The following is a 23,868-nucleotide window of genomic DNA, read 5'->3' on the forward strand; positions in this document are numbered from 1 at the left end:
TATTTATTGGTGGCCCATAGGTATTTGTATGCACATATATTTGAGCAAATTACTTGTCTTTTCAGACACTGTGACTCCTTACTTAGTGCTGGTGTTGCTGTTCTGTTTTCTGATCTTCTTCAACCAGAATAAGTACTCTTAGGGTTTATTGCTTTCTTCTTTGTAACCATCTGAACATAACACTCTTTTTTTGTGTGACACAACTTTGATGCATTTCCCTTCCTCTTATACATGTCAGCAGGTCCTTCACTAATTTTATTTTAAATTAAACCATTTCTATCATGTCAGTCTGCATGAATAGAAATTACTTCAGTCACTCACCTGTCACTTAGCAGAACACAAAGCAACAATGGCCAAGAGACAAGACCACCTGGTGGAATTGGTGAATCTCCGTAAGTGTTCATAAGCCTATTTCAGCTTAGGTGACGGGTGGGTGATAGCAAGAGCTTTGCTGCCCAGGCCCACAGATGGTAACAGTGAGTCAGCAACAGAAGCAGAGGTGGGAGAGGCAAGATGGAGCCGAGGCGGCCCCAGGCAGCTGGCTGCCTCCAGGGGTAGATGGGGACAATTTCTGTTGACAGAGGGAAGTAGGTGGGGTATGATTCTGCTAATTTTGCTAGGAGGTAGGCAGAAGTGAAATAGCACCCTGAGCAGAAATGACTAGTAACTGACATATGCTTAGACTACCAGTAGTGCTCTGTGGCTTGCTACACACCCTGCATCGCACCAAAGCCCCAGTCAACAGTACCAGAGGTCATACCCAAATCCAGAGCAGTGACAGCCTGGGAGGTGGGCACGCTGCGAGCTGGCTGTGGTGGCCGCTTTCTGCCGGACCCAGGAGAGTCCTAGCTGATGTACCCATCCCAGCTCCCCTGGGACTGCCCACGCCTGCAGGGGAGGCCAGTCCCCCAGCTCCACTCTGCTTCTCTAGGAAAACATCCTGTTAGACTGCTTTCTCACAAAAACTCTCCTGTGAAAGCACCTCTTCTGACCACAACTAGCTATTTATTCCGTGGAAAAAAGCAGTCCCTCAAACAGGTGGCTCTGAGGGCGTACATCGCAAATGCAATCTTTTGAAAACAATCCAGAAATCCACAGAAGTGTGCAATGAACGTCTCCAAAACTGTTTAGGCTACCTTGGGTTGAGAAATGGGTAGCGATTTACACCCAGGCATACTTCTGGGAGAGCCTACTGAGATTTCCTAATATAGAGGAAAAGTATTTGTATTGTTCAGTAACAAAGTACAGTGAAAATATTAATATTTTCTTTGGCTTTTATATTGTTATAACTGACAGTCTTGGCAAAAAAGCTATTTCCTTTTTAAAAACAACAAAAGATATACCTGATCTAATTATAACTTTGAGTTTAAAGCTTTTACCATTTATGGGGATTATTGACGAATACCAGTGTTGAGAATCAAATAACTTACTCTGGAAAGAAGAAGGAGTTTTTAGCTGTGTATTTAACACATTGAAAGCTACACATTGAATAAAAATTGAATATAGGTCAAAAAATAATTACCTAAGGGATAGCAGTCTTTTTAGAATGTCCATAAGAGGATATACGCTAGAAAATAGCTCTGAAGGTGATTCTTCCATAAAAACAGGCATCTCAAAGAACGCTTTTGAAGAAGTATGCGCCAGTTAATAAAAAGATTTTATTTTAATAATGTTTACATTACCAATACTAACTATTACCAACATTAATCATGCAGACTTCTTTATTGCATTCAAGACCATGCTAAGGAATAGGGCTGAAAACAGGACACATTGCCTTGTCTTGAAAGATGAGGGAGGGCCTGAACCCACCATCTGCTTGTATGTCCTAAGAGAAGATGCTTATAGTCTCAGATCCTGCTCTGGACTCCTTGGATTCTCTGTGTTCCTCCAACAGTTAAATTGTTCACTTTCTGTAGAAAAGAGAAGAAAGCAAGAATTCTCTTCTCTTTTACTGCCTGGGTGGAAAGAGGTTAGGTAGTGAGTCCACTTTTTCCCACCTTATTGGAGGAACTGCACAAGGCTGGCCAGAGAGCAACAAGGACATACCACCTAAAGCAAAGCCCATCTTTGGGAACTATCCCTTGTCTCCAATAAAGAAATCACAATCAGACCAGTGACACTTCAAGTCAGACAACTCGTAATACTTGGACATATAGATATATATATGTGTATCTCCTGACTACATATGGGTATCTCTCCATTTCAAATTAGAGTGAAGGAGCCATACACATGGGTTTTCCCTTATTTCTAAATATTTACAACCCTTTTTTACCTTCTAAATAACTTTATATTATTTATATTATTTATATTCCCAATTTTAATAGTCTGGGCCAAATTAGAGAAGATTTTGTTATGAAACACCTCCCCCAGCATCTCCTCGAGGTTATGTCTTCATGGGGAAGAACATCATGTGAGGAATCTGAGGAACTGCAAACATTCGTGACAACACTGCATTAAAATCAGCATAGACTAACTCTTCTGAAGTTTCACCAGCTGGGATGGCCACCTCATCACTGGGTATGCAAATAAATACAATCAGGAAACCACTTGTGTCTGTGTATTTTCTAGTATCCCAGAGGGAGGTCTTACTACGTACTCATGGCCCTCTTTTCAATTGGGTAGTAGGAACAAGTCCACTGATCAGAATCCACTGGAATATTTTTAATAATACATTTACAGAAGCAGATTTTATCACAGACTAAAACAGATTAATGAAATATTTGTTTGAAAACTCTCAAAAGGAAGCTCCACCTGTCCACCTTGGAGGGCCACCAGGTTACTAAAGCCTATTAATCATTAGTGAGGTCATTTCCAGGTCTTCCTTGACCCTAAAATTAAGCCATAGCTGGTGATTATGAAAATCCAATTACTCAACTCATTTTCCCAGTTGTTTATTTAAGCTGGGTAATTTCTTTAAATACACATTCCCATGTTTATTCAGCACTCCTGAAAAATGCAACGCCCAGATTCCTGGTCCTCGGCTTTTCATTCTCTCTAGTGGTTTTGGAAGCCACAGCGACTGCTGCTGCCCTCCAAGAGCCATTGCCCTCCGACCCCGGCATTGCAGACACGGGAGGCGCTTCCTTCTGCACCCTTGGCCCTTCGTCCCTCTGCCCAGCTTCTGCAGGCCTGAGGCGGGAGCTGTGTCAGCTGTGCAGGTGGAAGGAAGCCATTAATTAGAGGGAAGAGCAGCTTCTGGGGAGCAAGTTTGCTTTGGGTCCTCAGATCCTGCTTGTACAAGGGGATGCTCTGCAGGGCTACCCTCCCTGGGTTTTACTGCAGGGATGATGGGAAAAACACTGCAATCCCCTGTGCGTTTTGTTTCTCTAGTGCTCACAGACTAGGTCTAGACATGGGTCTTGATTCTCTTCCCTTGCTGGTCCATCTCATCAGCAAATGCACTGAATTCAGGTGGGTTTTGCACTGCTGCAATTACACTGGGAGAGCACAATCACGCATGTGGTTTCCACCACTTACTACCTTACTGGTGCTAGACTTCACCTCCTTATCTAGTTTTATGTTTCAGTAGAGTAATGCACAGGAAAAAAATATAAATGTGTAAAAAAGGACAATGGAAAAAAAATATAGATCTCAGCTTTCCTGCTGTTTTAGCAAAATAGCTAAGAGAAAATATGGTCATGTAGATGAACAAACGTGATACATAAAACTGTGGTGAGGTGTGAAAAGCACAGTAAATCAGAAAAGGATATAACATTTTTGTTGCTATTAATCCTGTATTTCAATATAAAATAAATAAGAACAGGATACTGCATAACTCCCACTGATTTAATTAAGAAAAATCAATGTTGAAAAAAGAAAAAGTAGAAAAGCAGAAATATAGAGGGGTTAAAATAATTGCAAAGGACTGAACATACTGCCGTTTTCTTTCAGCCTTGGGTAAACAGTAGCACAGATCTTCTAATATATGACTGAGACACTTCTTCACAAATCCATATTTATAATATCCATTACAGTCAGTCCTCAGAAGGTTAAGAGATGACTCTCATTTGAAGTGAAATATAATTTGATAAATTTTAAAGTAACATTCACAGTATTGTTGCTTCTAGCAAGCATAAGAACAGTCCATATACTTTTCACAAATGCTTATATATGATTCTTGCTCTGTACATGCTAGCCTGAAATACATATCATCACCTTGTACTGCTTATATTACTGGATGTCTTGCAGAAGTAGGGCTGAATGAGAGTATGGTTATGTTAATGGCTGTGGTAATCTCTCCTTTTTTTTCTAACCGTTAGCATACTATCTCAAACAAGTCTTCTAAGCATGTGGTAAAACTTCATTACTGACCACCTAAACTTGAAGAAAAAAGATTAATTTTTTCCTAGGTCTACATTCATTTCTTGGAAACGTAGAGCTCATAAGTTTCAGTTTTCTGTTGTGCTGCAGCACATATTAGAGAACATTCTGATAGAAAGCCCCACAAGTTCTGATAATATACAATACCCATTAATGTAATTAACGTCTTATTTACTCCTACTTTCAACAAAGGTCAATCAATACTATCAGTATTAGTTTAAGAAATGATGAATAAAAAATTCATTATGTAACTATGTGAATGTCATCCAAATAAATAAATATTTGCACATAGTACTTATTGCATATAATGTACTTTTTATTTTTATACTTCTAGGTGCCCTATGAAGCCTTGTTATGCATATGCTATGCTTGGCAGATCCCTGATGATAACTTAGTTTCCCAAATGATCTTTGTTTTGCTTGCTAACAATTCTGTGTTGCCATTAGTTTTCACTTGAACAAGTGCTGCAGCTTTTAGGAACCTACTCAGACCTGGGGTTATCAGTACTTTTAAACAAACCAAACCTACATCACACCCAAACTGGAGTACTCAAAAATCAGAAGCTGCAGTCAGCCAACTAACAAGGTCAAAGAAGAATTAGTGTTAGAAACAAAACCCAAGGTTCCCTAAATCTGTGTAATTTCTCAAGTTACCTGAAGTCATTTTGCAATCAATTGTCATAGATATTCTTCTCTAAAGCAAATGAGTCTTCAACTGATTTCAAGATTCACTATTATTTATGTCAATCATGTACTTAAAAAACAACAGCAGAGAAATACAAACTGATTTTGACAGAAGATCTGTAACTATGAATATAAAATGACTGATTGACTTTGCATTAAAGAGTAATATGCATTATGGCCAGTTTAAATTGGTACAGCCCGATACCTTGAAGGAGCTATTCCACTCAGCTCATGTTTGGTCATTCTGCAGCAACTTTACTATGCATGAAAATAACAAATGCAGGACCAGAGTTCCACCTTCAGCACTCTGGTGTGCAGGTGGTCAAAACTTGATCTTCCCCCTTCTCCTGCTATCCCCTGACATACCAGTGTTACTTAAAACAGCAGAAGTTACCTACTGACCTCCTATCATGCCTAGGAACAGTGGACCTCTCTTTTTTTATCTCCTCATTTCCAAAGCCTTATTCCTCTCACAGATTAACCTTCCTCTGGCTCTGATTTTTCCTCTCCAGAGAGGAGATCCTGGACAGAGAGGTAGATATTAGCTCAGTGTTTTCACAAGCATGCTTAGCAATTAAATTGTTAATATTACTGATATTTATATTATTTCTACTCTGCCTCACAGTCATCTGCACCCGAGATGAATCCTGTAGCCATTTATGTGGGCAGCCCAATCTCACCAACCAGAGGACCTCCTTTACAGTGGAGAGGGAGTAATCTGGATATAACACTGAAGCTAATACCTATCACCAGAAAGCCATAGATGGAAGACATTTAAGCTCAGGACTATAAGGGAGGCAACAGGATGAAGTATGCTGATCCTGTGCATCTTCTTGGAAAGACTGTCTGCCATTTGTGCTCATGTTTGCTCTATCACATGGCTCTCCTCATAGTATTCCAGTGTTGCATTATTATTGTTTCCCACTTATTTTTCACTTGAAAAACTGATGCTTCCTGCCTCTGACTCTGAGGAAGGGGTCTGGAAGTGATGACAGCAAGCTGTGTGCCTACTGAAATGAAACGAGGGATGTATGGCTGCTGTGAGGCAAGACTTCCAATCCTCTGCAGCTTCCTAGCTACAGGAAACCTCCTGGCAGCACCTGGCAGCATCCTCCAGCCCTCTCTGAGTCCATAGAAGCTGATCAGGAACCTCAGCTATAAAGTTCAAATAGTTTTTCTGGAAAGTGAAAGCACTTCATGTTCTCTCCAGAGGGTCTGATCTTGTTCCCACAGCCACAAGCGAGAGCAGGCCAATACCTCCAGCACTAAATTGCAAACAATTCTCAGGATCTACTCACAGCTCAGCATGTCAAAATGAACTGAGGAAACGGTTTTGACAAGTACTTCTGGACTAAGTTTTAAGCAATCAGTATCTGGTTAGGACAGGAATGGCTCAATATCCTGTAGAGGAAAACAGCTGACATGAGAGTAGTTTCAACTTTCCCTCTTTTAATCATGCTTTCTAATGTACTGCCAATTCACTCCTGTTCTGCCCTCGATAAGGCTACACTGCTCGGCTACGGGAACTGACTGTTCAAAAATGCAAAGCTTATACAACCTCCCATCTTTTCCTGTAGATTATTTCTTCAATCAAATTGTATTTTGTCACGCAAACTTCTCTCTCCAATAAAATTTGAATGGTAACATAAATCTCTATTTCTGATTCATATTCACATGTATGTGTTTTCAGCATGAGTGAAAACTGAGTTAACTGTTCAGAAGTAAAAATAAATGAAGATGCTAATTTGTTGTGTTTATTTGAGCTGTTTTTTCAAAGAGCTGAATAAATGTTTACTAATTTATGGTTAAATTGCTTCAGATCGTAGAGTTTTAATTGAATGCAGTCTTGTTTATTGCTATATCCGCTTGCATTGCAGCATTGCTCTATTTCATACTAGAGGCCTCATTGCACAAACATACAGGATGACCTGTTCTCTCTCCAATTAATGCACACGCTAATTTAAACCAAGCTACAATGAATATAAACAAAAGGGATTAAAAGAATAGAGAAAGGGAAAAGAGAATGGAGAGGAATAACAATTACCTGCTAGGGCTGCACAGATCAAACAAATGCACAACTTAATAATCTTAGATAATGCATTTATCTAAGGTAAGCCAACAAGCACTGTTAAAAACCCCACATATTCTGTCTGCTGTATCTTTTGCTTGAAAATTAGAAAAAAAAATCCAATTTACAAAATATTTTTTGTCATACTGACATCATCTACCTGGACTTGTGCAAAGCATCTGACACTGCCCCGCATGACACTGCTGTTTCTAAATTGGAGACATGGATTTGACAGATGGACCACTCAGTGGATAAGAAACTGGCTGGATGGTTGCACTCAAAGAGTTTCAGTCAACGGCTCGATGTCTGAGTGGTGAGCAGTGATGAGTGGTGTTCCTCAGGGGTTGGTATTGGGACCAGTGCTGTTTAACATCTTTGCTGGAGACATGGACAGTGGGATTGAGTGCACCCTCAGCAAGTCTGCCGATGACTGTGGTGCAGTCAACACACTAGAGGGAAGGGATGCCATCCAGAGGGACCTCGACAGGCTTGAGAGGTGGGCCTGTGCAAACCTCATGAAATTCATCAGGACCAAGTGCAAGGTCCTGCACATGGGTCAGGGAAATCCCATGCACAAATACAGGCTGGACGATAAGTGGATTGAGAGCAGCCCTGTGGAGAAGGACTTGGTGGTGATGGTTGACAAGAAGCTCAACATGACACAGCGATGTGTGCTTGCAGCCCAGAAAGCCAACCGTATCCCAGGCTGCATCAAGAGAAGTGTGGCCAGCAGGTCAACAGATGTGATTCTCCCCCTCTATTCTGCTCTTGTGAGAACCCACTTGAAGTACTGTGTTCAGCTGTGGGGCTCCCAGAAGAAGGACATAGACTTGCTCAAGCACGTCCAGAGGAAGGCCATGAAGATGATCAGGGGCCTGGAGCACCTCCTTTATGAGGACAGGCTGAGAGAGTTGGGGTTGTTCAGCCTGGAGAAGAGAAGGCTCCGGGGAGACCTTATAGCAGCCTTCTAGTACCTAAAGGGGGACTACAAGAAAGCTGAGAGGGACTTTTTACAAGTGCATGTAGGGATAGGACAAGGGGTAATGGCTTTAAATTGAAAGAGGGTAAATTTAGATTAGATGTAAGGAAGTTCTTCACAGTGAGGATGGTGAGGCACCGGAACAGGTTGCCCAGAGAAGTTGTGGCTGCCCCGCCCCGGAAGTGTCCAAGGCCAGGTTGGACGGGGCTTTGAGCAACCTGATCTAGTGGAAGGTGTCCCTGTCCATGGCTGGGGGGTTGGAACTAGATGATCTTTAAGGTCCCTTCCAACCCAAGCTATTCTATGATTCTATACTTGTATGAGTTGCCCCTCTGTGATTACAGTTCATAAGCACCTCCATGATGCCTTGGAGGACCTGTAGCCAGGCACCATCATTTCCCATTTAGATCTCTTGTCCAGGTGCAAAGCCTGATTATTTTTTCTAGCACACACAAGGCTCACCTCTTTGATGAGCACTACAGAATGCCCAGAGGGTGCTTGCCTGCAGTATTCATAGAACTGTAGCCTATCTTAGAGAAGTGAGCTAATAAATGAGAACAGAGAGATGCAACACTACAGCAATAGCTACTAGGAAATGTTTTTATAAGACTGCTTAACTGAGATATTTTTCTATTTAGTTGATCAGCCCTATGGTAAACAAATAAATAATGGACTGATCATAGATTGTTCAGCTTTTAGATGAAAAAAATGTTTGCGGGTTTGTTCTTTTCTCTTTTCATAACAGGAGCCTTATCAATAAGTCCATTAGCTTCATGTGTTCCATACTAATTAATCTCTTAAGTACCTCCATCCAGCACCTGCTGCTCATTTAAGGAATATAATCTACAACCCTTAAATCCTAACAAGCAAATATATAATCTATTCACACATTAATGTCCTTCAATACTCTTTTGAGGATTTAACCAAAACCAGCTGAACTGGAAAAAGACATGGGTAGGAGTATTCTTAATGTAAATGGGCAGTATCTTCAGACAGTATCAGTAAGAGAAAATTAATTTTTATTGTGACTTGAGGACTAATCAGTACAATGAGTTCTTTCCTGGTGAGTTTGCCATTTGGGAAAGACAGGAAGGAACATCTGGGAAAAGAGGCGTTTACTATACCCTGTCAACTTTAAGATAATAAAAAAGCACATTCCTTGTTTATTTGACTTGGTCTTCATTATCTTTAAACTACTGCAAGTGTCACACACAAGACTGCCAAGCAGACAAATGAATTGTTAGTGCACTTTGAAGAAATTACTGAACAGCAGCAGTTCCTGAAGAATTTAAAATCTCCAGACCCACAGTATTGCTCAACAGAGCTGCGCCACCTATGGACTTTTCTAAAGTGTGCGAGCGAAACTGCTCCACTCAGCCACAGTGGACAAAGCATCTAAAGCTGCCTATACAGACCAAAAATCCTTTTAGCTCATACAGCTTGGAAGGCACAGTCCCATTTCCAGAGTGACTTATGTGCTTAAGTTACAGTATGAGTTGATGGGATTTAGGCTTTTCGAGACAGGAACCATAGATGCACACTCAAGTTTGCCATTTAGCTGCTTCTTAAGTTTCTAGAGCTGACATCTAAGCTAGGTACATAAACCTTTCTCTCTTCCCAGCTTTTTTCTTCTTGATTCACTTTAGTAGTCTGGCTTTCCAGCCTTGCTTTCTATGGGAAGGTTTGCTCAAACAAGTGTGGAAATGTGCAAAGTGCCTGTATTCCCTTTGAAAATTAAGTTTAGGCTTGCAATTTGAAATGGAGCAATGCTTGAATGCTTTTAAAAGACAACTGTAAATGTCTGCATGCTGAGCCGTACTTTATTTTGAACTTCAGAAATTAGACAGATCTTTTAAAGAGGTATTGCCAAGCTGTACAGTCCCACTTAGGGCTGAGCAGCCAATGAGGAACAAACAAGTAAGTGACCTGGAGCTTCTTTCTACAGAGCTCAGCAGATCCCTTGAAGGCCATGGTCCTGGCCACTGCTTGCCTTCATCACAGATGTTCCTATAGGGGAGTGCATAGGCTGGGCTCTAGAGAAGGGAAATACATCTGTACCTTTGCCCAGCAATGATGGCATGGGCCAGAGCAAAGGCTTTCTGGATCTACTCTTCCTCATGCATACAATCGATGAGTCAGTACAGATTGGAAATTTCAGAGTGAAATAATTATAATTGCTTCAGATTCATAGTTCCCTATTAGGAAAGGAATCATGGCATTAAGAAACTTAAACCACTTGATTTAAATTCACTTCCACGAATTTGAATAGAGGAAGGAAATGTGAGCACTCTGATAAAAGCAGTGTTCCTCTAAATGCACCTTGCATTATGAAATAAAGAGAAAGGAGGAGAAGTCATATCTGAAAGATAAACCAAACTCCCTCCCAATCTGACCTCGTCCCCATCTATCTCAGTACAAATGCTCTAAACACACAGGGCTCCATACAGCTAATGTAACACAAGTGAGATTAACATACATTGAAGGGAGTGATGTAGAAATATGAATGTAAATTTGGTGTACTATGCAAGACCAAAGGTTGACCAGTATTCTGTTTTCAACAATGGCCAACAAGAGGAGGTTTAGGGAAAGAATGCAAGAACTAAGCAAGAAAGCAGGAATTACTGAATACTTATTTAACATTGATACTTATTTTTAGTATGCCCTCCAGCTTCTGGCAATCTGTAGTTTAGGTACATCCTGAACCAAAGTTTGCTTCTACATCTTTGTGTCCAGTGTCTTCTTTTCTGTGATTTTTACTTCAGACATCTTTCTTAGCCCACCTTATAACCTCTGCACTGTCCCCGGTCAATAAGCTCCATACCTGGGAGCCAGGCAATAGTGAACACTAGATGTGGGGACTAGAGGGATATTTAGGCCATCTACATTTGGGAAAATCCTTGTGATGAAGCAGAAAACATTTATTTTATTCTAATCTTATCAGTAAATTGCAAATGCATTCTCTGTAGCCAGAGGATTACCTCTGGGATTAATTACAACACCAGCTTTCTGCTTTTCACAATGTTGCCTTCTTTTTCAAACCTATTCAGTATTGTGCTCTATGGGCCAAATTCTCTTCACAGATATCTCTATAAATCCACTGAGACAAAACAAGCTAAATAGAGTCTAAAGTGAAACAAGATCATGCAAATTGAATTTATTAGCTGTTGTGTACTTTCCTTCCGTTCTGATTGCTTTCCTTCATTTGTTGTAAGGCTGCGCTGTTACATCCACTATCAAGTCCAGCGAAAGGAACTGAAAGCCTCTGGACTATGCGGCAGTCCTCTGGTGGAATTCGCTACAACTCAGGAAGGATTTGAGACATCTCAAAGACAGGAGATGCAGCTGTCAGGGGGATGGTGGGAAGTGGAAGCACCAGCCCTGGCTGAGGGGCAGGCTCGGCTGCCTTCTGTCCCACACCAGCCCCATCTCTCACTGGCAGAACAGCTTTCCAGGGAGCTGCTATTGGTCATCCCAAAGCATTGGGACAGAGTTCCCTAGAGAAACATTGTAGTTAACGACATTTTTCTGTGTGGGAATTATATACAGTACTTCCCCTTCTGATGCCTATCGCATATTTGAGCAGTTATTTGAAGTAGCTGTGTTCTGTTTTGCTCCTCTTATCAAATCACAGTATTAATATAACAGGGATAATTATAGCTACCATAAATTAATAACAATACACACAGTTTGTTAAGCATCAAAAGTATATTCTTTGATAGGGAACATAATGAACAGATGACTCTGTGATAAGGGAAGTCCCTGTCCCAGAAAGAAATATCACTGTCGTAGCTTCTTACAGACTCCACCAGTTAGAGCACTGAACAAAGAGTTCAAGAGTCCAGGTATTTTATGAAGGTAGAGCACTGATTTGCAATATTGTCTTGAATCAGTCACTTAACCAATTAATGTCTCACTTGCCTTACTGTGAAAAGGTGAATATTTCTGTTTTAATTTGAGGCATTGGCCTTTTTCAGATATTAATAGGAGCATTCAAGAACACTTCTATAAAGCCCCCAAATCTCAAAAATCAACCTTTCTTGTAAATTTCAAACCCCTGTATATCTGATAAAGATGTTCCCTTCTACATCAGTTGTTTATTTTACTGGAATCAGTACCTTTGGGTTCTAGTTAAGGACTCATGAGATGCAGTGGACCTCATCCTGCTTATAACCCAATCCCCTAATGAAACTGGTTCTCTTCTCCCTCTCTTTGTCCCTTTGCATGGAATTTCCAACCTGCTGATGTGAAAAGACAATGTGTTTGATTGTAAATGTCACAGATGGACACATCCTGCTATGGGCTGAGCCATGATACTCAAAGCATCCAAGTTCAGCTGGTGTGCATCTCCTCACTTTCCCAGATGTCCCACTCTGCCTGCACATTAGGACAGCTGGTGAAGCAGTCACAGAAACCCTGCCTGGGATGGTTGACCACAGAAACAAAGCAGAGGCAGAGAGGAGCTGAGGAAATCAGTCACTGAAAAGCTGTGTTGGAGTTGAACCCTCTGACCAAATGGCGCTTAAAAACCCAAACCTGCTGCTGGACAAGACAAGGAGATTACTCACACAACTCAAATTACTCATATGCCTAGGGCAACAATGGTTTGTCTGATCCTAGGCTTGAGAATCATTTAAATATTAACATGGATATTTCCCCTCAGTTTCTTGTGCCGTGTGTTACTTTTCAAAAGATCAGCTGGACAAATCACTGCAAAACCACCAAAACTGTCTACCAGATGGCGGCCACTGATTAATTTGTCTTAACTTAAGCCAAAAAGGAAGAAAATGCGATGGGTGGAGCAGTAAAGACAAGCACAATCAACATCCGACCAAACAGGGTTTCCTGTCACCTTGGGAACGACACTGATTGGCACTGTGGTTTCCTGTGTACAAGCTAAAACCAGTAGCAACTGGAATAACAAGAATAAACACCAGATAAGAGACCTGGGAATACAATAAAATTATTACAAAATTCCTGACTAAACCTCAGAAGATGGTAAAGGGAAAACCAAGGGTAGGCATGGGCTGCGTGCTAAACTGAGCACTCCTCGGCATTTGAGAGGACTACGAAACTGCACCAGAAGAATATCTCCAAACAAGAGTGGGCTAATTTGCCTGAACTATCCACTCCCAGAAATGAATGGAAAAAAAAGGGATGTGGGACGATTTAAAGCAGAGATGGTGCTAGGAGCGGAAATATACCGTCTACCCACGCTAATCTGAAGTACTTTGCAAGAGGTGCTAGAGACACAGGGAAATGGACTGTGGGTGTAAGTTTGGGCGATGGTACATAGTTATTTGCATCTATTCATTTAGATTGTAACTCCCACAGAGTTTTGCTTCAAAGAGCTCTAACCACAACCAAAACACCTTCTCAACCAGCCAGGAGTCAAACAGTTAAAATACGGTTTTTAAAGGGTCTTTGTTAGGCTGGTGCCTGAGTTCACTTCCCCTCCAGAGAAAGGGGACAATTCACATTCCTGTCCTCTTCCTACACTGCAGAGAAGCAAAGATGTCTGTAATGGGTTGGACAGAACAGACATCCGTGCAACTCAGAGGTCCAGCGCTTGCAAAAAGTTTTCAGACTGTGCACTAACAGAAACATTACACAAATGCAAGTTGGAGGTAAAGCATTACTCTCTCTCTAGTCATGAATCCACGTGCTAAAACAGACTTCCCAGGCACTGAGCAGGAGATCCTTAGAGCTGAATCCCACTTCATGTTCTCTGTTACTTAGACCAGTTTCTCCCACCTCAGTAGCCCAGGTTTTCAGCCCTTGCCTTTACCCTGTCACCCAGGGTGCAGGTACCAGAAGTCATAGTGTGGCCTTCCAGCTAGCTGAGATGGCCTGAGGAGGAGGGAAGCCACAATGCTGGGCTGCGAGGAGAACCTGCACTGAGGGGAACATTACTAAAAGGCACAGTCCGTAAGCAGCTGCCCACGATCAGGACTGCTCCCCTCATGTCAGCTGCTACACCAGCTGTGCACTTCTTCATGTGCAAGCTACATCAAGAAAAAGAAATTAAACAGCGCCAGGAAACAATCCCAGGCACTGAAACTCACTAATCAATATTGCTGTGTTTCAAGCCCTGCAGCCCTGGCTTGTTTTTAGCCTTTGCCAACAAGAGTGCTCCAAAACAATTCACTGGCAGAATTGGGAACCAGCACATGCACAAACCATTCCCAGCAGGCAGTCTGCATCCAGCCCCCGCTCTTTTGGAAGTAAAGGGAGCTTGGCAGTATGGACACAAAATAATCTCTGCTAGCTGGCCTCAGTGCAAGAAGTGTTTCTGGGTTTACTGAATTTATTAGTGCATCTTAGAGACCAGGACAGAATATAGTTGAAAGGTCTGCCAAATGAGAGAAATACATTTTTAGGTCCTTTAGAAAGTTTGTTTTGGTTTTGGTTTTTTTTTTTTTTTTTTTTAAATTGTATTCTCTCACTCTTTGTAAATTATGTGAACAAATGGACTGTAGGACTCTTACTGTACTTCAGGTTAAGGTTCTCACCTTTGCTACATCTCTTCAGACAGGCACACCAGCCAGCCACTCTCAATCCAGTTGTTAGGAGCGCAGCTGAAGGAGGTTTATGTACCATGTCCAAAGTGCTCTAATGAGTCGGTGGCAGAGGCGAACTGGAGCACAAAAATTCCTGCCTCCCACCTCAAACGCAGTTTACTGGTCCCTGGTGCTTTGCAAATTCCTTCTGATAGGATATCACCGTAAAATTGTTCTCCAGCTAGTACTTTTGTGTTGGCACATAGCTGTGCTTTGAACAATTACACTGACATTTTCCTGAAAACAATCCCTAGGATTTAAATTAAGAATGCAGAAAGCATATTCAGCTCCACACAATAGGGTAAATTTATCCTCCAAATCTATGCAAAGCTAGTATATTTTAGCCAGGAAATTCAAGGCCCCTTCCTGTAAATATATTAAGTTCCCATGCTTGTGTCATAAACTACAAAACCTGGCATGTTTACAGCAGTGCAACTGCAAGGTGCTACCCTCTGAGCATTACTTGAAATGATGACTCACAATGGACAGTTTTGTATAAAGATAACAGATCAGCAACACCATAATTATATTTGCAGCATCTGCGCTCTGTGATCTAAAAATCAGAACAGAACCAGAGAGAATTGTTGGAAATTTTTCTCATCTATTAGAGCAGAGATTTGGTTGAACAGTGATATCCCAGGATGCAGCTGCTGTTATATTAATGAAGCAAAGAGCACATCAGGTTTTTTACCCTGGTTCCAACATTTCTTACGAGGTTTTATTTGGTATACAGTATTGTTAAGATGATGATTCATTTTAACAGCTACCACTTTTCTAACACCAGGAAAACAGGTATTACAGTTAGTGTTTGTCATCCACAGCATTTGTCATCCATATGGCAATTGACAAAGCACAGAAACTGTATAGGTGGCCAGAACAGTAGTTTAATTTGTGTGTCTATGCTGAATAACTAATAAAATAGAATAGTTATCAATATTAACATAGGAATTTTCTTCCACCTCCAAACTTGAAGCCCAAAACTGTCCATGATCTTCTCTGTAAAGATGTCAAATACAAGATGTTTCTGAGGAAGGATGCTAAAAGCAGACAGAGAACAATAACTGCTCTCGTTATTTGTCTGACTCTGTATGTGAGTACCTCTTGCTAATACATTCCTGATTCAAACTTTAGCTTTTGGCAGTTACACAGACTACTATGGTTTATCTGAATACATCTTTTTTAATTATTTAAAAATATATTGCCTTTCTTTTCCATCAGAATATCTCTTTTTCTCATCTTATATGGAAGTGGACAGAGGTGAGCATTTAGCAGCTTTATCATGCATATTATTTTAACTTTTATTTCATGATACTTAACAGTGAACTATACTCACTGTATGTCCACTGAATACTTCTTAGAACTGGAGAAAAGAATTCTGCTGTCAGTTTACAGGCATCTTCAGGATGGTAAGAGAAATCTCACTGGTTACAGTCTATTAACTGTGGCATAGATTTTTTATAGTATTGCTCTGCTTTGTGGGGAAAACTAACATCATGCATAGTTCTCATAGAGTTCAAGCCAAGATTCAGTCCTATCTGTTATGTTTGTAGGGAGTTGACATTGACCTAGGTGATTTTCCCGCTACTATTCTCTATTCTGATGCTTACTGATTTTCTCTAGAGCTTGCAGACTTGGTTGCACAGTTTATGTTGAATGATGTCAGTGAGCAGCCCTCTCCCCTCCAGTTTTGCTCACACTGGCACTGCCTGCCTTCCCTTTCACAGAGTATCTTCTGTTTTACTGTGTCCCAGCAGTGCTTCCATACTGTTTCAGAATTCTTTTATGTAAAAATATTTTATTGTTTCACTTATCTGCCAGGTTTTTGCTCTATTTGCCAAACTTTTTTTTTCTATTATATTCTCCACCCTCTTGTATTTATTTGCAGAGAAAAAAAAATCAGCACGAAGCACATGTAAAATGTTACTTGGTCTAAATGAGAGTCCTGCATGCCCCTAGAATCCTGATATGTAAACATGATCAGCTCTCCCTTTTAGACAGAATAATTTTCCAGTGAATATGTAACAGACCAAGAAAACACAGTGCTGTGATTTTTCCCACTGATTATTTAGATGTAATAGCCACAGTTTTAGGTCCTTGTGGCTACGATGGAATACAAAAGCTTGAGAAGACTTTCCAAAGCACAGTTTGTGCTTTTTAACAGACACAGTGGAAGAGCTATTTTCCACATTTCCTTTTCTTCCATGTACTTTTGCATGCTAGATAGTAACAAATTTGAACAAAACAGTATATTGTGCACTAGATAGTTGAAATACAGTTGTCTTAGTCACAAATCATACTGGAACTAAAACTCACAGCAGCAGCGGCTGGAGGAAAAGTATATCCAGTTGTAAAATAAGTGAATACTGTGCTGGTGTGGTAACTTATTTATATTTATATCTTCACCATGCCTGTGTTTTAACAACTCACTGCTTCTACTAAGAATTTTCAATGCTTGACAAGTCAGTATGAAATTTAGAATATCACATCCCACTTCACCAGATTGTGATTTTGGCTGGGACCATTGGTATCAAGATGAATTTTGGACCAACCAGCAGAATAAAAGGAAGCCTTACTCTGCTGAAGGAAAAAGTATATATTATTCATATAAACCTATAAAAGCATAAGTAAAAAAATAAACACTGATGCAATATTCATGGATATGCTCATGGAAGAGAAAATGGTCATTAACATCCAAAATTCAGGCATCGGTACTATGATATTGTGACAGTTCATTATCGAAGACACCCACGGGAGAACATTAGCTCTCCCTCTCCTTTGGTCAGTAACAGCATTGTGTGGGTTGCCGATGGAAAAGGTCTTTGCTGCAAAGGAGCAGCAGTTGTGAAAACACCAGAAGAGAGCAACTTCGAAGCATTCCATACTGAATGATCTGGAGGATGCCAGAAGGCTCCGAAGACAGCCCTTCACTTGCCTGCCCCAGCACCTATCACTAATTGTAATAGAAAGGAGTCAGTGCCTCTTTGTTCTAACAAACAGCCCTATCACCTCCACACCTGTCAGTCCATCCTCCACTCTTGGTCAGCACCACTCCATTGCTCCCTCAACAGCACGTTGCACATGGGCACACATTCGTGATCAGCATCCAGGAAAATAACTCGCCTCCAGAGGCTGCTGGTCCATAACCACCTTCTCTCCTCCAAGTGCTACAGGCAAAGAGGAGAACATGCAGGCCACTCGTCCTGCGCCCAGACTCACTCACAACTTCAGGCAGCAAGGCACCAGCACTGGGGTATGTGTGTGTCACGTAAAAATAATCTGCGGCATTCTACACATTTGATAGTGCAAATATTCCATAATCTGCTGGGGAAGCTGTATTTTATAGAAATAGCTGAGTAAGAGCCTTTTCAGATACGCGGAAAAAAATGTACATGGACTTGGCTCTAGTATTCAGAAGCAAAATACATTTTAAGAAGCTGGACAAATTCCCAGAAACATTTTGATCTATGCCCAGTTGTCCATTAACAATTTGTCTGCCTCTGTACCAGCCAATGCTATTCCTATTAAAAATGGAAAGGTTCAGATGGCCAGATGCAGACGTGGTGCTTTGTGAAAACTAATTTCCACCATAATTTTGCATTCAGACATGCTCCTCAAAGCAGCACCTAGTGTGCAGAGCAGGGAAAGCTTGAGGGGCAGGCATCATCCAGCTTTTCTGCCCCATCCCTCAGAGATACCGTCACAAACTTTCCACCTAGATGGCTAGGCACAGTGGTTGGCTCACTCCCTGGTTTGGCCCATGGTCCATTGATATCTCTTTGAAGAGATACAGTTTGGTATGGATCATACTAGGCATTTCATACTATGGATCACCCTTAAGGAATCAAATGAGGGAGTTTGGGTAGTTAGAAAATACTGCTCAGGAACCACTGTCAAGCCATCTGGCCAAAGGAATCTCAATGCTAAGTTTGTCAAGGAGCCCCCATATCCACACTAGCCTGCCAAGAGCTTCTTCCCCTGGCAGAAGCTAAAATCAGGGTAGCAAACATTATTGAATGGGTGCCGCCAAGCTGTGGCTATGAGCAGGAGGGGACCTCCAGGCTTGATCCCTCTCCATACTGACAAAAGAAGGGCTGCAAGCAGACTGTTTTGTGCAGTGTGTTACTTGCAGTGTGCAGACCCATGCTGTAATGTCCGCTGCTCCCATGTGTAATGAGGATGGCCCAAGGTTGCCTAGTGCAAGGTGGTTGTGGGGCAGAAAGTTGGAGAGGTGTTTTAACTGTCCACGTACCTGGTCATTAGATGACGTCTGAGGCAAAATGTGTTGCTTGCATTATTACTTTTTGCCTCCAATGCTTCCGTGTGTCAACACGTGTGTAAATTTGTTATTAGTATAGGACATAGTAAATAAATAAGAAATATATATATATAATAGCTATAATCAGAGGAAGAGAAGACAACCTACCTATTTCCTAAAGTTCACTCCCTCACATCCCTAGACCTTCGTATCACTGAGCTTGAAACAAACTTAAACCGCTATTTCTAGAAGTGGACTTGGGCTGATAAAGTGTATGTGTTAAACATAACAAAAAGAATAGCAGAATGGGATGTTATCACAGTTGCCTTCACTTTTTCACAATGGCCTATTAGTGTTTTTTTACAGTAGACACTGAAGTGCTCAGTTCTTTCAACTTCTATTTCCTTAGTAATAAGCTGAAATGCCTGGTTTATTTGATCAAACATCAGATTAGTTTCCTCTTTGTATCTCAGCTCTCCATTTGGACACGATCTGACTCAGAACTTTGTCTTCCAAAGGATGAAATTTGATTTAGGAGTATTAAATGCTGAGTTTCTATCTGTGGTGGTGGAAATTAAGATCCTAGATCAATAGTTTTTATTTTCTTTGAGCAATGGAAAAATTTCTTCCCTGGTCCTTAAGTACAAACTCCCTCTACAAATTCCTTCACCCCAATCCCTCTCAACTATTACATATGCTATGTTAGGTGCTAGGTATTATAAACTATCTATGTGATCCCCAGGCTCATGTGCTTTATTTCTAGGGTCTTGTGGAATGAGAACAACTATCAAAACATATTTACTTGCTTCCTCCATTCCTTACTTTTTAACTGCAGTGATATCGCTACATATTTTATGACAGCTCTGCCTTTCAGCATCTTTCACTCATGGAGCCTTAGCTCTGCCTGTGGCTCATAAAGCCATTGATAAAATCTCTGTTATTGAAATCCTGTGGTTCAGGCTGAATTGGGGTTACTGCTGAACTCTGAGAGTCCTCACAGACAAGGCTCTGCTTGGTCTCCTTTTCATTCTGATTTCCCCGTCATATCTGTGTGGCATCTGTTCTTTCATTTATCATCTGTGCCAGGGTAGAAGAGTTCAGTTGCAAGGCTGCATGCTACATTCGTTATTCAGAGCACTGATGCTTTATGAATGCGGCCTGAGCCATCAGGTGAGAAATCATACGTGTTCTAACAGAGGAGAGACAGATGTCAGTGTGTATTCTCCTGTGGGAAGAATAACTAGTTTTATGAAAAGAGCACTGGCCCAGTTTTTGAAAGGTAGAATGAGTGGCAAGGTTTTGTGCCCACGTATTCTGAGGAGATGCACACAAGGGTTGGTTTCATTACTAATCACTTCTTTCTCTTTTTTGTAAACCCTGTAGACCTTGGACTGTATCCCGACCATCATGGAAAGATGGATTTAAGAAGAAAAAATATCTAAAAGTGATAATGGAAACACTGTATGATGCACTCGGTGTCAATATTTCTTCTTTCTAAGTTTCCCATGTGCTAGGGACTCCCTGACAATGAGAATGTCCTTTGCTGACAAAACATAACCAGCTCATGTGCCCTCTGCCAGGATCTCCAGGATCAAAACAGGCAAAAATTAACGGAAAATGCAAAATTATTCCTTTGGGGAAATTATTGAAAAGGGGAAGAAACAAATTAGCAAAAAGAATTGCAGTACTACAGTTAATCGCAGCCCAACCTTCTGGACCTTTGCTCATATGAAAAGAAAAGGAGGGAATACCCATGAGATAGACATTAACACACCAAAATCCCACTTCTCAGATGTTCATAGGGTGAAGTCGTCTCCCATTTATGGACAGAAAAGACACATTTGAAATCATGCAGCATGAGTATAACAAAGCAGAATAAATCCTGAATGTGCTGGGCACCACCCTACCTTTCCTGGAGCCCCACAGGTTTCATTCTGAAAGGTGATGGACTGGCACACAGAGGAGGTTTTAGCTCAGGAACACATTGGCCTTGAGGGTCCACTACAACATTGACAACCTTTGGAGCCTGTTCAGGCTGGACCATGCTGTTGGTGGTCTTATACTCGGACCGAGATGTCTGCAAGGGAAGGGGCGAGAGGTGGATCTCCTGCTTCTTTTCCTTCTCTTGTCTCAGTGACAACTGGATCTTCTCTTTTAATCTGTACAGAACCTACCGAAATAAAGAGGAAAGCCCAATTTCAATTCCCTGGTAAACAAGACAAGGAAAGTGTCACAAATGCTGGATAAGCTTGCTATATGTGGTTTTCATTCCTAGAAGGTAAGCCACAAGTTGTGTTACACGGTGTTTCCCACAACACGATAAATATTTCCACTACATAAACCACAGTGTGTACATGTGGGTGGTAGGGATTTTAACAGTTCTCATTGTGAGACAGCAATTATTTGTAATACCAGCAGTTGTTTTATTAAAGGGGCAAATAACACAGAATAGAATATAGTTACATAAGACACTTTGAAGAAGGAAATACTGATGAATAGAGTAATTGTAGAAGAATCTGTAAGAATTTTAACACAAAAGAGACAATGGCACAAAATAAAATAGATATATCTAATTATAGCAGTCTCATTTTGGTTTAGAGCAGATGTTCTTAAGAGCTCTTACTTGTTTTGCATGGAGCTGATGGTTGAACAGAGTAACTTTACTAGGCCACTTTTGTAATGGTAGGCTGCTACTACTCTGAAATACCCCTCAGGACAAGGATATCCCTCGATAGCCTCAGAGAAACATAACTTGTTCTGGAATAAAGCTGAAGCAACACGTGGCCAATGAAGCTGTTTAAGCATCTGTTCAGAAAAGTGTGTTTTACAATTATCAAGACATTGATGTCTGAACATACTGTAACACCAGGATTCTCTGTCTACCCTTTGCTTATGAACTTGTATATCAGGTATCTGCATCAAAAGCTTTTCAGAAGTTGTACTGATCCTCTTCCACCAAACTTCACACTGATGTTGCTGTACACCAGCTTGGTGAGGGCTGGCAGGCAGCGTATGCTTGATAATGTCACTCCAGAGGAACTTGTGTTATGCCTGTTTAACACATCTTATCTCTCTTGAAGGGAATGCAAAAAATTGTTTCTGAGTTGTAGTTGTGCCATTTTCAAAATGTGCCTTACAACCTATGAAATGTATGAGAATTACTATTCCGTATTGTGTGTGGAGGTGGGTGAAAGACACTTACACAGCTTTTTGAAGGTGTCTGCAGATAACCTTATACCTTCTACTCCCCTTTATCTGTTGCCATAAAGCATTCAAACTGAATCCTGGTTTGCAAAGCCATAAAGACAAAGCCTAGACCAAAGCATTTTTCTGCTGCAAGTCAGAAGCTCTTTGACACCTGTTGCCCTGCTAGCACTGCGTAAAGATCCGTCACTCCATAGCTTTCCAGTGAAGACTGGATATATCTGATGGGTTTGTTTTTTCAAGGATTAGCATTAGAGGTTTAGCTGGGAGCTGACCTAATGTCATTAGCAATACACCCATTAAACAATACTTAACTACGTAAACCATCTGTTCATTCAGAAGAGTTTAGAATTAAATTGCATGGATAAGATAAGCTACTCTTTGCCATTATTTTGCAGAAAAAACAGCCCTACTGTGAAGGAAGGATGCAGGTATCAGTAAAGATAAAACAGGGGCTTGAAATATTTTTAACCCGCTTTTTCTCCAGGGATTGCTTTGGTTTCATTTGTTTCTGATAACGCACAGATATACAGCTCAGACATTCATGGTCATGACAATGTTAACCATACCTTCTTGTCACTGATATATATGTTCACATGGTTTTGTCCCTTGGAGACCCAGGGAATTATGGTTTTGACTTCCAAAAACCTGGATGAGTATTGTTTTATATCCTTTTTAATACTCTAATAATAGACCCTAGGAAAAAAGATAGCCTGCCACCAGCAGAAGCTGAAAAAAAGCTAGAAAACCACATCTGGTCTAAGAGCTAACACACTTTCCTCAGAAAGTGTGGTCAGTGTCATCATGTTTTTAATGAATCCCAGGTAAAAGTCAAACAAACAGAAATGGCCAAAAAGATGGTGATCAACCCAATCACCAAGCTCCGCAAAGGGAACAACTTAGTTGTACTCATATTTCAAATCACTTTAAATGCATCTGTCAGCATGAATGGAAAGGTATATGAAGCCCCTAAATTAGGAAAACTGATGTTTTACTGATACCCCAGAAGATTCATTGTGAGGATAATCAGGAGGCATGGAGCAACTGAACAACACGAAATACTATCTTCCAGGAAACAAAAGGTGGGTCACCTGTATTTTTTTCATATATTAAGCCTAGGGTTCAAAGCTACAGTCCAAAAGGAAAATAACTCTTCTTTCTGATAGGGTGCTGACAGTATGACATTCACTCTTTATATCTCTGCTCAGACTTCTGCAAAGGAAAGCCTTGTTACGCCTTAGCTTGGCCAGTACCTCCTACCTACCCATTCAAAATATCAGTGGAAACTGCTTTTATTTATCTTCAGAGATCGACAGAAAATCCCAGCAAGATAACTATGTCTGCAGAATGAAGATCTTTGCAATGGTTATGTGGAGCAGTGATATGAAAACTCATCTGCCTAGAGATATTTAGGGCCCCCAGGACTGTATAGCACAATCTCCCAGAAACCATGGAAATTAAGACAGTTCACTCTAATTAAAAACATTCTCTCTAACAAGTACTTATCAACATGTGTGTGAGGCTGTATGTGTATCTCTGCATGAACAGAGCTATTGTGCATGTGTATACATGAGAAGAAAATTGGCTAACAAAATTTCCCTCAAACCCTGGGGAAGGGATGAAAGAACAAAAATGTGACAGATGTTAGTCATGTTGTTTGGTGCATTACTGGGAGGCATTTGGATACCATGATTTGAATGCGCTATAAAAAGTTCTATAGAAGCAGAATAAATGAATTCAGACAATCTAGGAGTAGTTTATAAACAAACCCCTAATATCAAGTTGGCTTAAACACTCTTACA

General features: G+C 40.9%; 1 protein-coding gene across 1 annotated transcript in view; it reads right to left on the reverse strand.

The window, feature by feature from the left end:
* Nucleotides 1-23,868, reverse strand: part of PTPRR (protein tyrosine phosphatase receptor type R) — a 157,818-nt gene that overhangs the window by 39,664 nt on the left and 94,286 nt on the right. The window contains exon 6 of the mRNA XM_074869379.1: nt 20,770-21,032. Within this exon, the coding sequence (XP_074725480.1) occupies nt 20,770-21,032 (263 nt within the window). The remainder of the gene's footprint in view (nt 1-20,769; nt 21,033-23,868) is intronic.

Source organism: Strix uralensis, chromosome 5 (genome assembly GCF_047716275.1).
Source record: "Strix uralensis isolate ZFMK-TIS-50842 chromosome 5, bStrUra1, whole genome shotgun sequence".
Lineage (NCBI taxonomy): Eukaryota > Metazoa > Chordata > Aves > Strigiformes > Strigidae > Strix > Strix uralensis.